This window comes from Oncorhynchus masou, chromosome 29 (assembly GCF_036934945.1).
Source record: "Oncorhynchus masou masou isolate Uvic2021 chromosome 29, UVic_Omas_1.1, whole genome shotgun sequence".
NCBI classification, from domain to species: domain Eukaryota; kingdom Metazoa; phylum Chordata; class Actinopteri; order Salmoniformes; family Salmonidae; genus Oncorhynchus; species Oncorhynchus masou.
In genome coordinates this window covers 41,721,438-41,747,404 of record NC_088240.1, presented here as the reverse complement: position 1 = coordinate 41,747,404, position 25,967 = coordinate 41,721,438, and the positions used below count along the sequence as shown (strand labels likewise).

Genomic DNA, 25,967 nt, shown 5'->3' with positions numbered 1-25,967 from the left:
GTTGGAAAGTAGGCCTTGAAATACACCCAGAGGTACACCTCCAATTGACTCAAATGATGTTAATTAGCCTATCAAAGCTTCAGAAGCCCTCGCGTCATTTTCTGGAATTTTCCAAGCTGTTTAAAGGCAGTCAACTTAGTGTATGTAAACTTCTAGAATTGTGATACAGTGAATTATATGTGAAATAATCTGTCTGTAAACAATTGTTGCAAAAATGACTTGTGTCATGCACAAATTAGATGTCCTAACCGACTTGCCAAAACTATAGTTTGTTAACAAGCAATTTGTGGAGTGGTTGAAAAACGAGTTTTAATGACTCCAACCTAAGTGTATGTGAACTAGTTTTAATGACTCCAACCTAAGTGTATGTAAACTTCAGACGTCAACTGTATTCATGTCTAACCAACAAATGCGCCTTTATATCACAGACGGCTTTGCGGTGGCTGTGTCGTGGCACAAAACCACTCCTCGTCACAATACAATCTCCCTCTCCCAGACTCACCCAGGAGCTTGTCTCTCAGCATGCTCAGCTGCTCGTCGTTGAGGCCTCGCTTGGTTACGGAGGAGAACTGCCAACTCAGCACCTTCGACAACTGGCTCCAGGTGGCCTGGGGCGGGCTCAGGAAGAACGGCAGATTCTGAAGGAGGAAAGAGAGGGACAGAGATGATCAGCTGAGCTGGGGTGGAACAAACGCTTGCACATCCTTCAGAAATTGGCAGCCCATGGATAACATGATGGAAGAAAGCAGGAAAATATTTTGTGAGGTGAGAGGAGATGAGTACCTTGGACTCACTGGTCAGCATGTTGTACCACATGACAGAGGCCCAGGCGCTGGGCAGCTGGCTAATGTTGGAGATGACCACAATGGGCAGGGACGTCGTCTGGACACACATACGCATTCACGCACACACAGAGTCAGAAGGGAAAAGAGACATCAGTAGACAATAAGGTACCTTGGTACATACTATTTATAAATATTGCTACCATGACTGTATACCATGTTTAGTAAAAGCTCCACAAAGTAGACTGTTATTCTCACCTCCAGGTTGACCTGGAGTCCTGGCTGAGTGAGTTGTGTCTCAAAGCTGATGGAGTGGAGCTCCTCTGTCACTATGAGAGGACCCTGAGTGGACACACACACACGCAGGCTTTCTTTTGACAACGATGATAAGCTATTAAAGACTGTAGCTTAGCTTAGATACAGCATTACCACACGTATAATGATTAAAATGAAATTAATCGTTATGTTTCCTTACGTCGTTTGTTCTGTTGCCTGTAGCCTTTTGCTCCTTTAGTTGCTGGGGAAGAAAATAATTGTAGTTGAGATGCCACCTGCAGCACACAAATATCGGTATGGCATTTACAGTATACTGTACACTGAGTCTTGAAAACATTATGAACACCTGCTCCTTCCATTACATTGACTGACCCGGTGAATACAGGTGAAAGCGATGATCCCTTATTGATGTCACTTGTTAAATCCCCTTCAATCAGTGTAGATGAAGGGGAGACGGGTTAAATAAGGATTTTTAAGCCTTGAGACAATTGAGCCATGGATTGTGTGTATGTGCCATTCAGAGGGTAAATGGAGGGTGAATGGGCAAGGCAAAAGTGTTAAGTGCCTTTGAACGGGATATGGTAGTAGGCGCCAGGCGCACTGGTTTGTGTCAAGAACTGCAACGCTGCTGGATATCTCACGCTCAACATTTTCTTGTGTGTATCTAGAATGGTCCACCGCCCGAAGGACATCCAGCTAACTTGACACAACTGTGGGAAGCATTGGAGTCAACATGGGCCAGCATCCCTGTGGAACGCTTTCGACACCCTGTATAGTCCATACCCAGACAAATTGAGTCTGTTCTGAAGGCAAACGCAATATTAAAAAAGGTGTTCTTAATGTTTTGTACACTCAGTGTATATTGCGGTGACCAGTGGTCGGTACAGTATTAGGGGACTCCAAACCGAGTCGCCTGACCCCAAGGCAAGAACGCTTACCACAACCCACTCTCTTATGAGAGTTCTTAACAGACTAACGTCCACTACAATTTGGCCAGACACATTTTTTCAGTCAGAGCATCTGGATTATGGAGCACCCTGCCAACCAGTGTGACCGAGTGCAGTACCTTTGAAAGCTCCAAAGCAAACCTGAAAAAGTGGCTAAAGGCAAACCAGTCATGTGAACATTAAGACATTCTGACTCTTAAGATGCCCGCTACTCTAGGACCAAGGGACATTTAAACTGTTATGTAATATTATAATTATATTGTTTATTGTTGCATATTTAGATTATTAATATATACAGTGTGTATATATAACAGTGTGTTATATTGTAGCATTGTAATGACATATTGATGTTGATTGTTTCCTGCCCAGGTAATACAGATGAAAACAAGCCATCTAGCTATATCTGGTGCAATGGAATGTTGTACATGGTCCCTGACAAATAAATACAATTATTAAATACAGGATATGACACAACGATGTTGCATCAATTCATACCAGGTGTCTGAATTCTGCTGCCAAGCTTCCATTGGACTCTTCCATGTTCATAACTTTAGTATTAGTTCCAAAGATGTTGAATTTCCGGAACCTGGACAATGACATCAATTTAGAGGAAATGTAATCACGTCGAGGCTTTTTCAGGTATAGGTTGTAAAACGAAGAGCAAATTCATTCCTACCCTCTCACTGCATTCCTCTCAGTCACATCCCTAAAGAAAGACAACCCACATCAGTGACTCAAGCTTTGACTCTTGTCATTGATAAAAATCGAACTCATTACTTCGAACGTGCGGTGTCATCTTAATACCTTTGAGGTAAAAGGTTACAGAATCAAGAATACTCTCAGGGCAGGTCACTTCTAGAACACATTCACTTACTTGTCAAACAGAGCTTTGACTTTGAACTGGTAGTTCAACTCCTGAAGCTTCACCAGCAGTCTGGGGATAACATTGACACAAGATTGTTCAAATAAGGTTGTTCAGGTTTGCAGGCTTTTGCTCCAGCCCTGCTATTGAATTGAATGTATTTTGACATATACAACAAAATGCACAATGTGGACCCAGAGGATATCACTTGAATGTATTAATTAAAAACACTGGGTTTCCAAAGTGGTCTTCGATGGTAAAAATAACACATATTATGATTAAAAGACGAGACAAAATTTAAAAACAGCCATAAATCCTAAATCGTCACTATTCACTGTGCTTCTCCCCTCCCCCAAAAAAATCAAACATATTAATTTCACATTAAAACAATCTATTAATTGCACATCATATAATGATCCTTCAAATAAATACAACTGGCCAGCAGTAGGGGGCACAAGGGGCAGTGGAGTGGTTTCCCTTAGTAGACTTTGTCCAAAAGAAGAAAAAAAGGGGAGAAAAAAAAGAGAAAAAAAACTTGGTCTGCTTTTAAAAAGCTATTTTTACTTTTTATTTGCTAGGTCTCCAAGGGAAGGCTATTCCATAGACAAATGCCTGTATGGAAAAACGTGCTCCTCGCAGTACTGTTTACTATTGGATTTTACAAGACATAACACGAGTTCTGGTATTGTGACTGTGTTTGTTATAGACCATATCAATGTGGTTTTTCCATGTAACCTGGGGCATGATCATTTAAGATGTCAAACGCATGATTAAGTTGGCCCACTCTGGAGTCCAAAGGCAGCAAGCCCACCTCCCGGGAACTCATGTATCCCTCTGTGGGTCCTAGAGGGGACATTCAGCATACCTGATAACATATAACCCAGCGGATTCTACTAACTAATCAATACAGTATTGCACATTGAGTTAGGAGTGTGTGTCACTGGTGCCCCCACCTGATTTTGACAGTGAACTGCACCCCAGTCTTCAGCACCAGAGGTCTTTGGGGGAAAGTGGGCATACAGGGCTGTCTCTCCACCACGATAGAACTGAAAGACAGACACCACAGAAACATACTCTCAATCCTCTGATAGTCACACTCCTATGGCACTCCACTAAAGCCTAGTCTAGACATTAACTCTGGGAGCTAACTCTAGTCTTCTGGGATGTAATTAAGAACCAAACAGGGAGAACCCTACCTGAATTTGTCCAGCAGAAACTCAAATTTTTACAGCAAAACGTTTTCCGTTTGTAAGGGTTAGGACTAATGATCACACCCCAAATCTCAGGCAAGGTTACCTTTCATGCGAGCGTAGTTCACTGAACCAACTCTGCTACATAATAATGATAGATAATAATGCCACTTAGCAGATGCTTTTGTCCTAAGAAACTTACTAAACATGTGTATTAGGGTTTAATATTTTCCCGAAAAACTACACACTTGTATTCCTGAGAAAATTGCAACCATCCCGGTAATATTCCCATTCAAACCGGAAAAGCTTTTTAAAATCATATAATTCAAGTGATTATTTTTATTTATAAATATGGACAGGAATTTCATGGTTTCTTGTTTTGTATTAGTCACAATTGAATCAATTCAAAGTTCTGTCAAAAAGTCACCACACAACACAATTTGTTAATTTAACCTAGTTTAAATCTAGGCCTAAAATGTTGGAGTTGCGCCACAGAAGATTATGGGGATTGTATATGTGTTGAGACCGATCATGTTCTAGATAAATGGTTGATCTGACTCCGGTCTCCCATATTAAAATTACTGAATTGTTATAAAGACGTGGTTATGAAACCCACAAGACATAAAAGATTGGCGACGTGTAAGTCTGAACCTACGGGAACTATTCTGTCTGGAAGTAATTTTTTACATGTTTAAAAATGTTATTTCCCATGCTGCACAGTGTATTGCTAACCGAGGCATGTGCATAGTCGAGATAGCATTGTCATGGGATGTAAGAAAAGGATTTGAGACTGACGTTGGAGTGGGAAAACAACATGATAAAAGGGAGGAATATACAGTGAGTAAAGGAAAGGACATTTATTAAACTGTGAAGACAAACAGAATAAATGAGCCTGATAGCAGATAACTATAGACTTCCAGTCATTGTGCTAACGCTAGTTAGCACAAGCTCACAAAACTACCTCCAACTTCCTTCATACTGGACATAGAGACATAAAAATGGTATCCACAAGTTAATCTAACTCTGGGGAAGTAAGATAAAGGGCCTTATTGCCACAATCCTGAGGTATCCCTTTAAAAATAATGGTGGAATCAGGATATATGGGAGACTTCAAAGTCACAGTTAACCCGGTGTTGTCTGCTGAGCAGTATCCGCTACCACACATTGGCAACAGTTTTGCGGGTTTAGCTGGAAGTCAAAAGTTCAGCACAAGTAGACTTCGCAGAAGTCTATTTTAAGATGCACGTGGATGAAAAGTCAAAAGGAACTGCTGATCGTCGTGACACATAAGGGGGTCTTCAGGGACTGTCATCTACCGTTTGGAATCACAAGGGTGCCAGTACTGTTCCAGAGGGAGATGGACCAGATCTTGAGTGGATTGCCAGGAGTACAATACTACCTGGATGACATCCTCGTTACTGGGAAAGACGAAGAGGACTACCTCCGTACTTGGATGCGACCTTACAGAGATTGAAGGACTACAGGCTGTGAGTTCGTACGGTCAAATGTGCATTCTTCCAATCATCAGTTGAATACGTTGGACAGGTCATCGACGCCAGAGGCCTTCACAAGGATCCATCCAAGGTCAAGGTTATTTTGGACACCCCAGTTCTAAGAATGTGAGCCAACTATGTTTTTTTCCTGGGGTCACCGAATTTCTACGGATGCTTTATCCCAAGCTTAGCATCAGTTGTTTTGTCAGGACAAAACATGGAAATGGAGAGAACAATGCGAGGAAGCATTCATGAAAACCCTTGAAATCTGAAGCACTGGCACACTTCGAGCCGTCAATGCCCATCCAACGAGCTTGTGATGTTAAACCCATATGATGTGGGAGCAGTTGTGTCCCATATCATGCCTTCAGGTGAAGAGAAGCCGATCGCTTTCGTATTGAGAGCATTGAACAATGCAAAAAGTAACTACGCACAGATAGAACGAGAAACCCTAGGTATCATTTTGGGAGTGCGTCAGTTTCACCAGTATCTGTACAGGAGGAAGTTCACCCTTCTTACAGATCATTGTTCGCTGACGAGCATCATTGGACCTCATTCTGGTATTCTGTCCCTTGCTGTAAGCAGAACGCAAAACGTGGGCTCTGTTAATGTCAGCGCACACCTACGATATCAAGTACCGCAAGTCAAAACTGCATTGCAACTCAGATGGACTACTCAGACGGAGTCACCCAAGTGGATATCTTCTACCTCAGATTAGTGGAAAATGCACCAGTCATTTCAACACAAGTGCGAAGAAACACTAGAAATTACTCAGTGTTATCTGAAGTAATGGACGTTGTCATCAAAAGTAAGGCTGCAGGAGATGCTCCAGAACTGAAACCGTACCTTTCCAGGAGAACGGAGCTGTCAGTACATCTGGTCGTCTGCTGTGGGGGAGGAGAGTTATCATTCTGCCTTCGCTGAGGATACCAGTGTTGCAACAGCTACACTCAGGTCATTGTGAAATTGCACAATCTGGTGGCCTGGATTGGATGGAAGCATTGAGGAGAAAGCAAAAACATGCTCCTCATGTCAGAAGGTTCGCAACGTACCTCAACTTCATCCGTGGGAATGGCCGAAGGAAGCATGGCAACGTGTACACGTCGGCTTTGCAGGTCCATTCGAAGACAAAATGTTTCCCGTGGTCTTTGATGCTCACAGCAAGTGGCCAGAGGTTGCCATCATGAGGCCTACTACTGCTGAGAAGACCATCGAGAAGCTTGGAGAAGTGTTTAGTCAGTTTGGATCGCCACTCCAACTCATTAGCGACAACAGACCGCAGCTAGTGCCCTAAGAAATGAGTATGTTCCTACATGTGAATGGTGTACGGCAGGTCCACCCCACGTACCATCCATCTACCAATGGGCTGGCAGAGAGGTTCGTACAGACCATGAAACACATAAAAGTGTTTCAGGGTCAAGGGACACTGCAACAATGCTTGAACAGCTTAATGCTATCCTACTTGAACACGCAACCACCAACCCTCGCTACTCAAGAAGAGAGACTTACGCACAAGCTTCGACCTACTCAAACCTCAGAACTCAAAGGAGGCAGTGCGACGTCAACAGGACAGTCAAATCAAACGTTATGAACTGAGAGCAAAGGGCAGAGATTTTAATCCTGGAGACTGTCTTAGCTAAGAACTACCTCGACGGACAAAAGTGGGTTCTTGCTACAGTCATTGCTCCGACTTGTCCTGTGTTCTACACTGTCCAGACTGCAGAGGACATCATCTGGAAAAGGCACATACATCAGTTAAAGTTGAGTAATGCCACACCGACAGAACCACCAGTCGTGAGTGGTCCAGAACTGTTACTGGGTGACACCCTGACCCAGCAGTAGTCACCTAGGGGCTCACAGTCACCTTCTCAGGACTGTTGTTCATAATGGGGACAATTTAAGTAGGAAAAGGAGGAGATGTGGTGTATTGGGGTTGTGCCACAGAGCATCAATGGGGGTTGCATGTTGAGACCAAACACGTTCTAGATACATTTTTGAACACATTCCTGTCTCCAGACTCATCCTTATAAAGACGTGGTTATGAAGCCCAGGAGACATAGCAAAAATTTGATGAGGTTATTAGCCTACAGCCTAGTGAACATGTCATTGGTTTTACATGTCAGCCAGCTGGTTGGCCCTTTTTCATCCCATTGCTATCAGGGGGATTTCGTAAGGTCGTGGTATTGTGGTGACTTTATCACAGGGAACAACATATCCGATTCTCCGCTAAACAGACATGCAAATAGGCCTAGTAGTGGCGATTCAGCAACAAGGATAGCACACGTGCACTATTTTTGTTATTGTAACATCATTGATCAATGTTGCAAAAGTCTATTTCCTCCAGCACATTTGTGGATACAATGTACCAGACATTTTGATAACAGTGAGTAGCTGCAGTTTATGTTTTAAGACTCTGCCAGTGCCACAAAGATAGCTTGGAGATTTGTGAATGTGAGATGGAGAAAGCCTTCAATAACTGCGTCAAGAGGTTGCGTGTAGCCTACTATTGATAGACAGCAATGCAATTTATAGAAGGGATGTTTTCTATTGGGGACTTTACATTGAGTAGGCAAAATATGGTAGGCTGCTAGCGATGTGAGGACTGGCCTAATATAGGCTATGAATGAAGCCAGATATTGATATGTCCAGTTCATTCATGCAGCTATTCGCAAAGCATATTTTGCATTAGCGCTGCATAAAATGTGTATACCAACGGTTCACGGGACCCGTCAATATTATTCTTGGGAATCGGGAAGGAACTTGGTCGGTAAGTCCCGGTATACTGGTTAAACCCTAATGTGTATGTGATCGCTACAAGAACATAGATATAGGTGACGGAGCGGGGTCTCACTTGACAATGAGGGTCTTGAACAGGACGAGAGCGCGTTCCTCCAGAGTGCTTTTGCCCTGAGTGATGGGGTCGTTCTCGTATGTGTACTTCTGTTCCAGCTCCTGAAGCTTCTTCAGCTGCTGGCGTACCTGCTGTAAGCCCCCTGCCACCGCAGTGAACCTGCACCCCCCCCACACACACACACAGGGTTATGGTTGAAAGTATCTGAACAGTGTCTAAGGTTATGTGTAGTGGCAGGGGCAGGAGCTAAGGTGGACAGGAGGCAGGGCTGACCAGGTTTGTAGCTGATCTAGACAGGCATTAGGTGGACCACCGATACACGCAATCTGCTGTCTGTGCTTCCACTCAGGTATCTCCTCCGTCACCAGGGTGTACTGGATCTGCTCGGCCAAGTTCAGGATGTAAGCTATCTGATGCACCACCACCTACAGGTCGGGAGAAAAACACCACAAGCTAACCATACAGAGTTCACACACACACACACACACACACACACGTACGCATACACACGCACCTCTCTGGTTATGTTGAGTTTGATGAACATCTCTCTGATGACCTTCTCCTCTTCACGGATCTCTTTCTGTACCACCGGTGACTGTGTCATCCCATTCACCTCTTGTTCCACTGACAAGTACATAGAGTCACAACTGATATAGCGTTAAGCATTCCCAATATGATATTAAAAAAAAGGATCTGGAATTTTACAGCACAGATATTTCAGTCTGGAAACTAGTTTTTAGTACAGTAGGAGTAAGTTATTTCTATACCGTCACATTGGCTAAAGCATAGACCAGAGATCATCAACTAGATGATGACCAAAAGAAGCCCAAACAGATATAATATTAGACTAAAACAATTTGTATACGATCACGTGTTTCTCTATTATGCATAGGAATATTTGGGAAAAGATTTCCAAAATCACTTGGAGCGGATATCCTGGTGTTTTTACAGTCTTTCATGTCCAATATTTTTTTTATTCAGTAAATAATATATATAAGTGCCTTCGGAAAGTATTCAGACCCCTTGACATTTTCCACATTTTTTTCTTTTACAACCTTATTCTAAAATGGATAAAAATAAATAAAATTCCTCTGATATCTACACACAATAGCCCATAATGACAAAGCGAAGAGTATAGAGATTTTAGCCAAAGTATTAAAAATAATAAACAGTAGTATCTTATTTACACAAGTATTCAGACCATATGAGACTCGAAATCTGAGCTCAGGTGCATCCTGTTAACATTGATCATCCTTGAGATGTTTCGACAACTTGATTGAAGTCCACCTGTGGTAAATTGTACATGTCTATACAAGTTCCCACAGTTGACAGTGCATGTCAGAGCAAAATCCAAGCCATGAGGTCGTAGGAATTGTCCGTAGAGCTCCGAGACAGGATTGTGTCGAGGCACCGATTTGGGGAAGGGTACCAGAAAATGTCTGCATTTGAAGGCCCCCAAAGAACATTATTCTTAAATGGAAGAAGTTTAGAACCACAAAGACTCTTCCTAGAGTTGGCTGCCCGGCCAACCTGAGCAATCGGGGGAGAAGGACCTTGGTTAGGGTGGTGACCAAGAACCAGATGGTCACTCTGACAGAGCACAAGAGTTCCTCTGTGGAGATGGGAGAAACTTCCAGAAGGACAACCATCTCTAAAGCACTCCACCAATCTGGTCTTTATGGTAGAGTGGCCAGACGGAAGCCACTCCACAGTAAGAGGCACATTACAGCCCGTTTGGAGATTGCCAAAAGGCACTTAGACTCTCAGACCATGAGAAACAAGATTCTCTGGTCTGATGAAACCACGATTGAACTCTTTGGCCTGAATGCCAAACATCTCATCTGGAGGAAACCTGGCACCATTCCTACAGTGAAGCATGGTGGTGGCAGCATCATGCTGTGGGGATGATGCTGACAATGATTCTAAGCACACGGCCAAGACAATGCAGGAGTGGCTTCAGGGCAAGTCTCTGAATGTCCTTGAGTGGCCCAGCCAGAACCCAATCGAACATCTCTGGAGAGTTCTGAAAATAGCTGTGCAGTGACGCTCCCCATTAAACCTGACAGAGCTTGAGAGGATCTGCAGAAAATAATGTACCCAAGAAGACTTGAGGCTGTAATCGCTGCTAAAGGTGCTTCAACAAAGTACTGAATTAAAGGGTCTGAATACTTACGTAAATGTAATATTTCCATTTTTATTTGTAATACATTTTCTAAAGACCTATTTTTGCTCTGTCATTAGTATGACAAAGCAAAAATGATTTAATCAATTTGAGAATAAGGCTGTAACGTAACAAAAAATTCAGAAAGCACTATATATTTTTGGGGGGCTCAATATAACTTGGGGGACCAAATAAAACCACCCATGGGCCGCCAGTTGGGGAACCCTGACATATAGCATTAGACATATAGCAAAAGATCTAGGACCAACCCTGACATATAGCAATAGATCTAGGACCAACCCTGACGTATGCAATAGATCTAGAACCAGTCTAGTCTCGTGTCCCTGTCCCAGGCTGTTGAAATAGACTAGGACCAGGCTCAGGCTCAGAGGCTATAACTCACACAGTACCTCGGCTCTGCAGGGTCTTCTTCTTAAAGTCATGTTCATCCTGTAGGTCCTCCAGTGACTTAATTTCCCGCTCTACATCCTGAAGGAGGGCAGAAGTCACACTATTGGTTTTTCATGGACATCGATGATGTTTGTGAATAACATTTTCTGTCCTACTCTTTCAGACTGTTCAACTGGCTATTTTCATATAGAAAATGCTGTAGTCGTCTGCATGACAAAAAAAACACAACCAATATCACATGGTAATGGCCAAATGAGCGCACCTGTACTTGGTTCCTCAGGTCTTTGACATTGTTGTCCAACTCTTTCTGTTTCTCCAACACCACATTGTTTTGTGTGGACTGAACGTTTTCCTGACAAAAACAGTTACAGACAATATGGTCTTCTTTCATGCTACTTCTGTTGCAGCAATGATTGAAGAGGCTGTTTAACACTTTTAATATATATATATATATACATATACACATATATATATATATATATATATATATATATATATATATATATATATATATATATATATATATATATATATATATACATATATATACATACAATTTAGTCATGAACGGAATTTTCAGCAAATCTCTTTGCAGCATATATATATATATATATATTTATATTATATATATATATATATATATATATATATTTCCACAAGGCAGTATGAAAAAGGCAAGATCAGTGTCTCACCTCTTTTTTTAAGGCACAGGCCAGGATTTTCTTCTCCTCTTTCAGACATTTACATATAGTCATGGCCATTTGCAAAGGGTCCTCCTGAAAGTGGTCCTAGGAAGACAGTTAATCAACTTTAAAAGTCAAATGGGTGTTCCTCAAGGTTCTGTTCCAGGACCATTGTTCTTTTTCACATACTTGCTAGTTGCTAGCTCTTGGAAATGTAATTTATAAAAAGGAAATATCACTGCTATCCTGATTATAAATAACCTGCAAACCAAACCAGATAAAACATTATAGGTGCAATATGCAGAAATTGTGCCATTTTTTCCTGGTTGCTAAAATTCTAATTTCAGCATGTGAAATATCTTTTCAATAACTAAAAATATTGTATTTTCAGCTGTTTGAGGCTGGGATACAAATCCGAAAGTAAAAGAAGCTAAAACTAAACTTATACATGAGAAGCATAGAAAGAGTGCACATAGAACAGCTCTACCACTTCTTAAGACTTGCTTTCAATGAGAATGACATATCTATACCTCACATTTCTATGTGAATATGGTTGGTTCGCCCAAAAACGTACAACGGCTTTACGTTTGCTAAATCAAAGGCTTATGTAACAAAGGACTGGATAGCCAGTATCCTGTTTGAAAACTCAAACAGTACAATGGTTAATGATTAGCTTAAAGAACCTCAAGATACTTTTGTGTATGTGGACACCTTCAAATTAGTGAATTCAGCTATTTCAGCCACACTCGTTGCTGACAGGTGTATAAAATCGAGCACACAGCCATGCAATCTCCATAGTTAAACATTGGCAGTAGAATGGCTTTACTGAAGAGCTCAGTGACTTTCATAGGATGCCACCTTTTCAACAAGTCAGTTCGTCAAATGTCTGTCCTGGTCAACTGTAAGTGCTGTTATTGTGAAGTGGAAACATCTCGGAGCAACAACGGCTCAGCCACAAAGTGGTAGGCCACACAAGCTCACAGAACGGGACTGCCGAGTGTTGAAGTGAGTAGTGCATAAAATCATATGTCCTCGGTTGCAACACTTACTACCAAATTCCAAACTGCCTCTGGAAGCACAAGAACTGTTCGTCGGGCACATCATGTAAGGGGTTTCCATGGCCGAGCAGCCACACACTAGCCTAAGATCACCATGCGCAATGCCAATTGTCGGCTGGAGTGGTGTATGGCTCGCCGCCATTGGACTCTGGAGCAGTGGAAACGCGTTCTCTGGAGTGATGAATCATGCTTCACCATCTGGCAGTCCGACGGACAAATCTGGGTTTGGTGGATGCAAAGAGAACGCTACCTGCCCTAATGCATAGTGCCAACTGTAAAGTTTGGTGGATGAATTATGGTCCTGGGCTGTTTATTATAGTTCGGGCTAGGCCCTTTAGTTCCAGTGAAGGGAAATCTTAACACAAATCTTAACACCACAGCATACAATGACATTATAGATCACAATGTTCCAACATTGTGGCAACAGTTTGGGGAAGACCCTTTCCTATTTCAGCATGAAAATGCCCCTGTGCACAAAGCGAGGCCCATACAGAAATGGTTTGTCGAGATCGGTGTGGAAGAACTTGACAGGCTTGCACAGAGCCCTGACCTCAACTATATTGAACACATGAGATAAATTGGACGGCCGACTGCAAGCCAGGCCTAATTGCCCAATATCAATGCCCGACCTCACTAATGCTCGTGGCTGAATGGAAGCAAGTCCCCGCAGCAATGTTCCAACATCTAGTGGAAAGCCTTCCCAGAAAAGTGGACGTTATTGCAGCAAAGGGGGGACCAACTCCATATTAATGCCCATGATTTTTGAATGAGATGTTCGACGAGCAGGTGTCCACAAACTTTTGGTCATGTAGTGTAATTTGTGTCATTACATCAGCTTGAAACATTGTTGATACCCTCGATCCTGATTGGCCCTGATCTGACAATAAAACAGCATCTCCAGACCAGCACTCTTAGAATCAAAGCACCAGCTATATGGATTAATGCTCAATGCCTGAGTGCCAATGCCTGAGTGTTTATACCTTGTAAATTAATGTCAATCCTCAATCCACATTCCACCCTGGCCTTACCTGCAGTTTGCGTTTAATCTTGCGTACATTGTGTTGCAACAGGAAGTTGTTCTCCAGGGCGAAGCGGCTGTACTGGTTGTCCAACTGGCCCAAGAGGTCATGGAAACGGACGATCGCCAGGGAAACGCTGGTTGCCACCGTGTCCCTGCAGGGCGTCAACCAAAAGGGGCGGGATTTTGAAATCTATTGTTATCATTTAAAATGATAGCAACCAGACCACGGAAACACAGTGTAGTGTCTTAACACTTAGTACTTATATAATAAGAAAGACTCTGAAAACAAGTAATTGAACTGGAGCTTCACATTTACTCAAACGAGTTAGTACCAGAATAACATAGAACAACACTGCGCATGACCAAGGGTGCTCCATCCTTAAAGGGGACATCAGTAATTAACAGAACATAATATTCCTTCTCTTATACAATCAGAGTTACTTTTACCAAACCACAACTGAAACATTTCCCAGAACTTGTAGTTATTTTGCATCTTTTAATTTGAACTTGAACAGTTCATTTTTGTTTGTTTGTTTGTTTATAAGTCTAGTCTGTCTGGTGGGCGGTGCCTTCGTTCTGGGTAGCGCCTCGGATTGTCTGGAGGCTCCTGAACATCCTCAGTGTGTGCTTGTTCCATTATAGCTTCTGCTATAGCAGCACCTTTGTCAACACAGTCCCTTCTTTCAGCCTGGGGTCTCTTTACTGCCCCACCGTCCTCTACAGTTCCCTGTGTGTCATTCTCAAGATCTCTCTGTGCCTGTTCTCTCTCGATTGTTGTGCTGTTTTCCGTAGAATGCATTTGGATAATGTGACGCTGCCACATTATGTCTGGGCTCACTTGAACCTGGTAAGTTCTGGGTCCCGTTTGTGTGTGTGTACGTTCCCTCTTGTCCATTGCCCTGCTCTTCTGTAGTCTCGCACCATCACTTCCTGTCTTGTTTGGAGATGGCGCTCCCGGCCACCGGAAAGCATCTTGGCTTGTTTGTTCAGCACTTCATTACGCCTGTTTGGCTTCATGATGTCCAGCTGTGTGCGGAGAGGCCTCCCGAACATCAGTGCGGCTGGGCTTTTAACATCATATCCCATTTAGTGCGGCTGGGCTTTTTTATTTGTCGTGGCATGTGGGAGCCACACAGGCATTTGTTTCGGTAGGAGGCCAGGAACTTGGCCAGTTTTGTTTGCAAAGTCCCTTCGTCTCGTTTTGCTGCACAGAGTCCTTGCTTTAGGGTTTGCACAAAGCGTTCCGCCAGCCCATTGGTGGCAGGGTGGTACGGAGCTGAGGTTGAGTGTTTGATTCCATTTACTGACATGAATCTTGTAAACTCGTCACTTACAAAAGCTTGCGCGTTGTCACTTACCAGCTGCAGCGGCAAACCGAAGCGTGCAAAAGTTGATCTGAGACACACTATCGTCTGAGCTGAGGTGGAGGAGTCGGTGCAAAACACCTCTGGCCATTTGGAATGGGCATCAACTATAACCAGAAACATGTGCTTTTCAAAGGGACCAGCGTAGTCCACATGAATTCTCTGCCATGGCTCTGTGGACTGGGACAGGAGTAGGCATGTGAAGGGTTTCCAAACATCTGCTACAGTTCTTCACCATGTTTTCTATCTGTTGATCCAGACCTGGCCACCAGAAGTGGCTCCTTGCGAGCAGCTTCATTTTGACAATTCCAACATGACCTTCATGTAGTTGCTGCAATACTAGATGTTGGCATTTCTGGGGTATCATGACTCTCATTCCCCACAACAAACATCCTTGGTACGTTGTGATTTTGTTTCTCCACTGGAAATACGGAGTCAGCTCCTTTCTGCCATTAGCTGGCCATCCTGACATGGTGTAGGTGTACACTTTTGACAAGGTCACATCTTTCCTTGTCTCCTGTTTGATAACTGTGCTTGTGACCGGTAGTGCCTCGAGCTGAGCGGTATGGAACATGTCCACTGCATCCACCCTCCTTTGTCTTTCTCTTGTACACGGCAGTCTAGATAATCCATCTGCATTTGTGTGGAGGGATGACGGCTTAAACTCAATGTCATACATATGACTGGCAAGGAACAGGGCATATCGCTGTAACCTGGCTGCTGTCATTGTCGGAATGTCTTTCTTTGGACTGAAAGTGGAAAGCAACGGCTGGTGATCCGTAACCAGTGTGAAACGCTTGCCATATAGGTATGCGTGGAATTTATTGACGCCCCACACTAGTGCCAGTGCTTCTTTGTCGATTTGTGAGTAGTTTTTCTCTGCATCATTTAATGTTCGTGACGCAAATGCAACTGGCCTCTCTGACCTATCGTTCAGTGTGTGTGAAAGGACTGCCCCTAATCCATAAGGGGACGCATCACGAGCCAACTTCACTAGCATTTCAGGGTCGTAATGCATCAGGACCTGTTCAGATGTTATGAGCCGTTTTGCCCCCAGAAATGCATTTTCACACTGCTCTGTCCACCGCCATGTCCTATTCTTTTCCAGGAGCTGATTTAGAGGCTGGAGTACTGCTGAAAGGTTTGGGAGGAATCTTCTGTAGTAATTGATCAATCCCGTGAAAGATCTCACTTCTGTGATATTTTGTGGTCGTGGTGCCTGTACCACTGCCTCGATTTTGTCCTGTGTTTTGTGCAATCCATTGCAGTCAATTTCATGTCTACAGAAGACAATCTTGTCTTTGAAGAACTCACACTTCTGTAAGTTTACCTGTAGACCATACTCTTTCAGTCTTTTCAGGACTTCTTCCAGGTTAGCCAGGTGCTCTTTGTCGGTGTGTCCTGTTATGATCATGTCATCCAGGATACACTGGGTTCCTGGGATTCCTTGCAAAATCTGGTCAATAGTTCATTGCCAAATGGCTGGTGCTGATGCAATGACAAAAACCAGGCGGTTATACCTGTATAGACCTTTGTGTGTGTTTATTGTCAGGTACTGTTTTGGAGCTCTCTTCAACCGGTAGCTGCAGGTAAGCCTATTTCAGATCGATTTTACTGAAGTGTTTCCCACCAGCTAGTGCAGCAAAGATGTCATCCAGATGTGGTAGGGGGTATTGGTCCACATGCAACATTGAATTCACAGATACCTTGAAGTCTCCACACATTCTAACAGACCCGTCTTTCTTCACAATAGGAACTATGGGTGTGGCCCATTCGCTTCTGTCCACTTGTCAGGATCCCTGTATCCTGCAAGCGATCGATCGATTTCCGCTTCCACCTTTGGTCTCAGGGAGAATGGAACAGATCTGGCTTTGCAGAATTTGGGTTGCGTCATCTCTTAGTACAAGTTTTGCTGTGAAGCCTTTTACTGTTCCCATCTGATCACTGAAAACTGTGTTGTATTTCTTCCGCAAGTGTTCCAGCATTTGGTCTGTGCCTTTCTCTTTGGACTGGAACATGTGGAGCATTTTCAAGTCACACCAGTTCAGCTTTATTTTTGAAGGTCATTCCCTGACAAATAATGGGGGGCCAGTTCCAGGCACCACATACAGCTGTAACTGCTGTGTTTGCCCCCCATAACGCACTCTGACCTGCAACGCCCCCATTGGGCTCAATCTCTCTCCTGAGTAGATCTTCAGCAACATAGCCTTAAAGTGCTCATTGTGGACGGTAGTGGAAATTATAGACACTGCAGATCCTGTGTCCAGCTCCATTTTGAGGGGTTTGCCTTCGATATCTGGTGTCACCCATATTATGCTACTGCTGGGAGTCACTGTGTTTAACTCCATTGTACCAATTAATCGTTAATCTGAATCACTGCCACTGTTCTCTGCTAGTGCATTCACAGACCCTTTAATTTTCTCAGTTTTCCTTTTGTGACTGAATTTTGCTTTGCATGCTCTTTGAATGTGCCCCCCCTTCTACTGCATTTGTGACAAATGTCGTCTTTGAAACGGCAGTCCTCTGCTCTGTGACCATCTGTCACACCTGTTGCATTTTCCGGCTGGGGGGGGGGGGGGGGGCTGTCGGCTGCGTGAAAACTTGTGCAGGGAAATGTGACAGGTCAGTACATCTTTTACTTTGCAACTCAAATGCATCTTTAGTCGCGATTTCCATAGCCGCAGCAATTTCAACCGCGAGATTTGATTCTGTGAGCAAACGTTTTTGAATGTGTTCATGTTTCAAACAAATGTATCCCTTAATGTGTCATTTAGGTTCTCTCCAAACTGGCAATGTTCTGAGTTTCTTCAACTCTTTCCCCCCAATTCTGATCTCTCTTGTGGAAACGAAAACGTTCCGCGATGAGGAGTGGTTTAGGTGATAGAGATTGTGGAGATATTGCAAAATCACCTGTGAATGTTTTATTTGAGGGCTTCAAAGGGGCAGTCAGATCTCTTAGCAAACTGTACTTTTTGGGCCAATTAAACTCAACAACGCTGGTACTCTCTTGTTATCAGCAGTGTCGTTTGCAATGAAGTACTGTTCCAGTCGTTCAATGTAAGTTGCCCAGTTTTAATTGCGTGTCATCAAACACATCTACTTTCCCGATGCTTGCCATACTCTTTACTTCCGGCTCCACGGGTCTTTGATCTGCCGCCTCGTTCTCGTCAGCTCTTCCCTCGTCTTCACTGCTTGCTAGCTGTTGTGCTACAGGGTCAAAATCTTCCTCTCTTCCTACGAGCTCCATCTGTATTCGTGATGCACACTGCAGGTAATCATCCTCGTCGCCATTGTAGTGTCTTAACACGTAGTACTTATTTATATAATAAGAAAGACTCTGAATACAAGTAATTGAACTGGAGCTTCACATTTACTCAAACGAGTTAGTACCAGAATAACAGAACAACACTGCGCATGACAAAGGGTGCTCCATCCTTAAAGGGGACATCAGTAATTAACAGAACATAACACACAGTGTCTTAGAAGGTGAAGAGTTTGACAAACTGCACATCAACAACAACGAAAGTGTCAACCTTGATACAGCTCTTACTTTTACTTTCAGTTTTCTTATTACGGTAGTTGGCGCAGGCTTTCGTCTACCCATGCATTTCCTGCAATTCTATGTCACGTATACTCACTCTGACCTCAAGGTTATCAGGCTGCTGATTATCCCGCACACCTGTTACCATCGGCAAGCGCACCAGCGCCTCATGACACTCACCTGGACTCCATCACCTCCTTGATTATCTTCCCTATAGCTGTCTCTCCCCTTGGTTCTTTCCTCAGGTGTTATTGACTCTGTTTCATGTCGGTGTGCTGCTTTTTTTTTTTTTTACTTATTAAAACACTCGCTCCCTGTACTTGCTTACCGTCTCTCAGCGCACTCGTTACGTTCTACATATTTTGCCATAGGCTGGAGAGAAGTTATTGCAGTTTTTAATATGATGTGAGAGTGACAAGTTTAGATAGATTGGTAAATTAGCTGGCTGCTAGACTAAAGAATTGTTGCTAACATGGGCTAATTGAATGACTGTCAGTGACAGAAATAACAAGAGAATCTGCTTTTACACAAACACATTTTGAAATTGCACCTTGGGCATTTTATACTATTCTAACTCTCAACAGTAAGTTTACATATTTTCTTGGGGGGGGGATTGATCCACTGGAAGCCAGTTGCCCTCCCTTCCCTAGATTATCAAACAGCAGCACCTTAAATTATGAGAACAGTACACAGCCTTTGAACACATCTACACATACTGACTGTGTAAATGACAGACCTAGTCAGCCACTGCTGCTCACTCACCAGTCATGGCTCTCAATCCACGCACTGAGGTACTGGCGGATCTCCATGGGGAAAGTATCATCATACAGCTGGTCCAACTGCTCCAGGTACTTGGAGTCTAATTTCTGCAACTGGAACCACTGGGCCATCTAAGAACCAGGTACAGAGACATGGCAATCATTGTTTCCCCCTGTACCATTCCATAGGCACATACAGTTAGCTTCTTTAGTTTTTGAAGGATTGAGGAATAGTCAGCTGCTCTATAGTACTGCTGGGTAACACCAATGTTGCCTAATGTGATAATGGCTGAACTGTTTTCCATTATCTTTTTACTGCGTTCTGTGTAACTCGGTGAAGGGATATAGTTTAAACAAGCTTTAAAAGTAGCTAGACTGGAATTCAATTGAAGTGCATTTCACTTTCCTACAGTGTCACAACTTAAGCCGTGGTGTAAAGTACTTAAATAAAAAATACTTTAAAGTACTACTTAAGTCGTTTTGGGGGGTATCTGTACTTTACCCTACTATTTATATTTTTGACAACTTTTACTTTTTACTCCAAATAAATAAAAAAAATCAATAAAAATGTGGGCTGTCTGGTTTGCGTAACATAAGGCAGGTATTCCCAGACTGGGGTAAACACAATGCCGTTTGGGATACGCCAAATAAACATATATATATATATATATTTTTTTTATTATTCACATTTTCAAACTGTAAATTTATATTTTCCAACGGGGCTATACATTTGGTTGAATTTTTTCTCTCTTGCCTAAGTAGCCTCGTTTTACTGCCATAAATAAAATTCAACCATCTAGTGTCAGCGAAATAACAACAATGTCAAATACAGGTAGCCTAGTGAAATATTTAACATCCAATCATATTAACCTTTACTCTCTCGCCAGAAACCTTCACTCTTGCGCAGACATTTAGGAACGAAACATGACAATTTGAAAAATAAGCCACTGGAGTTTTTTGAGCAAGAATAAAGATGACTTTTGAGTAGTAAGACATGTATAAAAGCAACAGATACCATTAATAAAAGGGGCATCTTATATGGTGAGCTCTCGAGTGGATAGAACAGGCAAGCCCCATACTATTGTGGAAGACTTAATTCTTCCTGCTGCCGCGGATATGGCTGGGACAATGCTGGGGGAAAAGGCCCAAAGAACTATACAAACAATGCCTTCATCAAACAACACTGTTTCAGAACGCATTAGGGACATGGCAGGATATGTTTTGAAACAATTCCTGCTTCACATACAAGCCAGTGAATTATATGCGTTATAGCTGGATGGGTCAACAGAAGTGGCTGGCCTGGCACAGCTCCTGGTATATGTCCGTTACGTTTATGGGGGGTCAATTAAGGAGGACATCCTCTTCTGCAAACCACTGGAAACCAGAACAACATGAGAGATATATCTAAAGTACTAGACATCTTTGTGACATCAAATGGACATTGGTGGTCAAGATGTGTTGGTATCTGTACTGATGGTGCAAAAGCCATGACAGGGAGACATGGTGGAGTGGTAACGGTTGCTCCCGACGCCACTTGGGTACACTGCAGCATCCACCGAGGGGCTCTTGCTGCTGAAGGAATGCCTGGCAGCTTGAAAGACATTTTGAACACAATAGTGAAAATGGTTAACTTTGTTAAAGCAAGGCCCCTGAACTCTCGTGTATTTTCTGCATTATGCAATGATATGGGCAGCGACCATGTAACGCTTTTACAACATACAGAAGTGCGCTGGTTATCAAGGGGCAAAGTATTGACGCCGGTTTTTGAATTGAGAGACGAGATTTAAGTTTTCTTTACTGACCATAATTTTCACTTGTCTGACCGCTTGCATGATGACCAGTTTCTCACACGACTGGCCTAACTGGGTGATGTTTTTTCTAGCCTAAATTATCTGAATCCAGGATTACAGAGACTCTCCTGGACTATATTCAGTGTTCGGGACAAAATTGAGGCTATGATTAAGAAGTTGGAGCTCTTTTCTGTCTGCATTAACAAGGACAACACACAGGTCTTTCCATCATTGTATGATTTTATTTGTGTGTAAATGAACTCAAGCTTACGGGCAATGTCAAATGTGATTTAGTGAAGAACCTGAGTGAACTGTGTGCACAATTACGTAGGTACTTTCCCAAAACGGACGACACACAACAACTGGATTCATTATCCCTTTCATGCCCTGCCTCCAGTCCACTCAACAATATCTGAACAAGAGAGACTCATCAAAATTACAACAAGTGGTTCTGTGAAAATGTAATTTAATCAGAGGCCACTGCCAGATTTCTGGATAGGGCTGCGCTCAGAGTTTCTTGCCTTGGCAAATCACGCTGTTAAGACACTGATGCCCTTTGCAACCACGTACCTACAGATGAAGTAGGAAGTTTACATACACCTCAGCCAAATACATACAGTTTTTCCACAATTCCTGACATTTAATCCTAGTAAAAATTCCCTGTCTTAGGTCAGTTAGGATCACCACTTTATTTTAAGAATGTGAAATGTCAGAATAATAGTAGAGGGAATGATTTATTTATATTATTATTTCTTTCATCACATTCCCAGCGGGTCAGAAGTTTACATACACTCAATTAGTATTTGGTAGCATTGCCTTTAAATTGTTTAACTTGGGTCAAACGTTTCGGGTAGCCTTCCACAAGCTTGCCACAATAAATTGGGTGAATTTTGGCCCATTCCTCCTGACAAAGCTGGTGTAACTGAGTCAGGTTTGTCGGCCTACTTGCTCGCACATGCTTTTTCAGTTCTGCCCACAAATTTTCTATGGAATTGAGGTCAGGGCTTTGTGATGGCAACTCCAATACCTTGACTTTGTTGTCCTTAAGCCATTTTGCCACAACTTTGGAAGTATGCTTGGAGTCATTGTCCATTTGGAAGACCCATTTGCGACCAAGCTTTAACTTCCTGACTGATGTCTTGCGATGTTTTAATATATCCACATGATTTTCCTCCTCATGAAGCCATCTATTTTGTGAAGTGCACCAGTCCCTCCTGCACCAAAGCACCCTCAAAACATGATGCTGCTACCCCCGTGCTTCACGGTTGGGATGGTGTTCTTCAGCTTCCAAGCCTCCCTCTTTTTCATCCAAACGTAAAACAAGTCATTATGGCCAAACAGTTCTATTTTTGTTTCATCGGACCAGAGGATACTGCTCCAAAAAGTACAATATTTGTCCCAATGTCCAGTTGCAAAAGTTGTAGTCTGGCTTTTTTATGGCGGTTTTGGACCAGTGGCTTCTTCCTTGCGGAGGGGCCTTTCAGGTTATGTCGATATAGGACTTGTTTTACTGTGGATATAGATACTTTTGTACCTGTTTCCTCCAGTATCTTCACAAGGTCCTTTGCTGTTGTTCTGGGATTGATTTCTCACCAAAGTACGTTCATCTCTTGGAGACAGAACGCGTCTCCTTCCTGAGTGGTATGATGGCTGTGTGGTCCCATGGTGTTTATACTTCCGTAACATTGTTTGTACAGATGAACGTGGTACCTTCAGGCGTTTGGAAATTGCTCCCAAGGATGAACTAGACTTGTAGAGGTCTACAATTTTTTTTCTGAGGTCTTGGCTGATTTATTTAGAGTTTCCCATGATGTCACACAAAGAGGCACTGAGTTTGAAGGTCGGCCTTCAAATACATCCACAAGTACACCAACAATTGACTCAAATTATGTAATTTAGCCTATCAGATGCTTCTAAAGCCATGAAATCATTTTCTGGAATTTTCCAAGCTATTTAAAGGCACAGTCAACTTAGTGTATGTAAACTGCTGACCCACTTTAATTGTGATACAGTGCATTATAAGTGAAGAAATCTGTGTGTAAACAATTGTTGGGAAAATGACTTGTGTCATGCACAAAGTAGATGTCCTAACTGACTTGCCAAAACTATAGTTTGTTAACAAGAAATTTGTGGAGTGGTTGAAAAATTAGTTTTAATGACTCCAACCTAAGTGTATGTAAACTTCTGACTTCAACTGTATGTTCGAGAGGATTCTCGGCCCTCAATAGCATGAAAACTAAATACAGGCACAGACTGTGTGTGGAAAATGATTTAAGACAGACTCTCCAATACAACCCAACATTGTAGAGTTATGTGCATCCTTTCAATCACACACTTCTCGTTAACCTGCGGTAAGTTATTCACCATTTTCGATGAACAAATAAGGTTTTATATCTAAGATGGTTATATAAAGAGCAAAATTATTGATTATTATTATAATATTATTTGTTCCCTGGTCCCATAAGAGCTCTATGTCACTTCCTACGAGCAGGGTTGTGACAAAATTCACATTCATTCTTATGTTTAATAAATGTACCATGTAGTGTGTGTGTGTGTGGCAGGCTTACAATGATGGCAAAAAAACAACATTTGAGAGTGTGCTGACCCTGGCGCTAGAGGGGGTACGCAGAGTTTTGCATTCCCAAAGAGTTTGGAATGTGAAGGAATGTGAAATGATTTCTACTTTTACTTTTGATTAATCTAAAACCAAATACTTTTAGACTTTTACTCAAAGCAGTATTTTACTGTGTGACTTTCACTTGAGTCATTTTCTATTAAGGTGTCTTAACTTTTACTCAAGTATGACAATTGGATACTTTTTCCATCACTGGTTACAAGTGATGCACAGGGACAATACTGCAGCCTTTCCTGTACTGATGAACAGTTGTTTTTTCATCAATAGATTAGATTACGCATTGAACCATTGAGTATCATGTGTCTCTTATCAAGATATATTTCTAATTGGTTTCCTGTTCCAAATGAAGAATATACAACCACTATCACATGCTGATTGATTGAAGCGAATTATATTCAGTCAACAGCTATGGTTATGGGGTGTGTGATTTTTCTAAACCTGCATCTTTGAAGCATTGCAAGATCAACTGAAGTGTCTTTATAGGATTATGATGATTCAAGCAAATACATTCTGAAAACAGCATTGCAAGACAAAAATAAAATGAAAACACGATTACAAACATGGTAATCTATTTTACCACACTTGTAGTTATTGCACATGCATTGATTCAGTATGCAATTATTAGGTGGCCTAATCACTTTAGTCAAATGAATCCGCACAAGTAACGCTATGCAAAAATGTGTGTCAGTAGCTGCCAATGAAACCTAATACAATTTTCAAATTAAATTATTTAAAAAAAAAACAGAAGAAAATGGCAGAAATTATATTTTTCCTTACAAACCAAATTCTGTGAACAGACAATCTATTTTGTGACAATCATTTGAAATATGTACAATATTTGACCGTTTCAATAATATATCCACAAAATTCCCTGCAATGCCCAATTGCTTTTTGGGGCGTATTTGACCTGCTATGTATTGATTACAGTAAATACCAGGTACAGTAAGCTGTACCTACCTTGATTAACGTTGAAAACGGTACAAAAAGGTGAAGTCAAGAAAGATGGGAAAAGGTTCCTCCACTAACATCCCCAGCCCTTTGCTTCAGAATACATGTGAACATTTAGCTAGGCTTTTTAATTCTGTATAGCCTATCGCAGCTAAGCTTTTGCATAAATTCAGTAGAGAACCAATCAAAGTCCAGTGCGCGTTTTGGCGCTGTTCTTTCTATCGGGCAACCTCCCTCATCCGCATGAAATCAGAAACTTACATTTAAAAACGTAACTCATTCAGACCGTAAATAGAAACCTTACATATTATTGAAAAAAAGGCATTGAAAGTAATGTCACATATTTTTGGGGTCGTTCATCCTGTACTGCAATGGAATGTTCAACATTTTTTAAAAAGCTAATTCATAACTCAAAAAGCTGTCTTGCTGACGAAACTGCATGTATTGCAATTGCTTGGCAAAGTTCAACAGTCGTGGTCGTATCTTTTATCTTTGCAAGTGCTCTTTGCAAGTGCTCTCAGGTTCTGTCGGCGGGAGTGACAGAAAATTATGGAACGGCAGTGTAGAAACCATGTGGTTTCCGAGAAAGCGAAAGTAGATGGTGCAGTTCCACTGATAGGAAACAGCCTGAATTTAACCTGCTCAAATTCCAAGTCAGTATTTTTTTCAGGAACGTACAGTGCATTCGGAAAGTATTCAGACCACTTGACATTTTCCTCATTTTGTAACAGCATTATTCTAAAATGGATTAAATGGTCCCCCCCCCCTCATCAATCTATACACAATACCCCATAATGACAAAGCAAAAACAGGTTTGTAGAAATGTTAGCAAATTTATTAAAAACAAAAAAACTGATATACCACATTAACATAAGTATTCAGACCCTTTACTCAGTACTTTGTTGAAGCACCTTTGGCAGCGATTACAACTTCAAGTATTCTTGGCACAGCTGTATTTGGGGAGTTTCTCCCATTGTTCTCTGCAGATCCTCTCAAGCTCTGTCAGGTTGGATGGGGAGCGTCACTGCACAGCTATTTTCAGGTCTCTCCAGAGATGTTTGATCGGGTTCAAGTCCGGGCTTTGGATGGGCCACTCAAGGACATTGAGACTTGTCCCGAAGCTATTCCTGCATTGTCTTGGCTGTGTGCTTAGGGTCTTTGTCCTGTGGTAAGGTGTACAATCACCCTAGTCTGAG

The 25,967-nt window shown here is 42.2% G+C and overlaps 1 protein-coding gene across 2 annotated transcripts in view; it reads right to left on the bottom strand.

Moving 5' to 3' along the window:
- LOC135519723 (signal transducer and activator of transcription 1-alpha/beta-like) overlaps positions 1-24,913 on the bottom strand; it is a 31,237-nt gene extending 6,324 nt beyond the window's left edge. Inside the window, exons 1-17 of one of the 2 annotated variants that reach the window (XM_064944949.1) lie at positions 24,781-24,913; positions 19,403-19,530; positions 13,743-13,887; positions 11,666-11,761; positions 11,236-11,325; positions 10,973-11,051; positions 8,916-9,025; positions 8,675-8,826; positions 8,402-8,560; positions 3,821-3,913; positions 2,880-2,939; positions 2,682-2,711; positions 2,501-2,591; positions 1,258-1,299; positions 1,041-1,124; positions 784-882; positions 503-638 (exon numbers count right to left, since the gene is read on the bottom strand). In XM_064944949.1, coding sequence (XP_064801021.1) covers positions 503-638; positions 784-882; positions 1,041-1,124; positions 1,258-1,299; positions 2,501-2,591; positions 2,682-2,711; positions 2,880-2,939; positions 3,821-3,913; positions 8,402-8,560; positions 8,675-8,826; positions 8,916-9,025; positions 10,973-11,051; positions 11,236-11,325; positions 11,666-11,761; positions 13,743-13,887; positions 19,403-19,530 — 1,594 coding nt within the window. In that variant the 5' untranslated portion in view covers positions 24,781-24,913. Of the gene's footprint in view, positions 1-502; positions 639-783; positions 883-1,040; positions 1,125-1,257; positions 1,300-2,500; positions 2,592-2,681; positions 2,712-2,879; positions 2,940-3,820; positions 3,914-8,401; positions 8,561-8,674; positions 8,827-8,915; positions 9,026-10,972; positions 11,052-11,235; positions 11,326-11,665; positions 11,762-13,742; positions 13,888-18,009; positions 18,493-19,402; positions 19,531-24,780 lie in introns of those variants that run through there. The other variant, XM_064944950.1, reaches the window with a different exon arrangement.
- Positions 24,914-25,967: the final 1,054 nt, after the last annotated feature.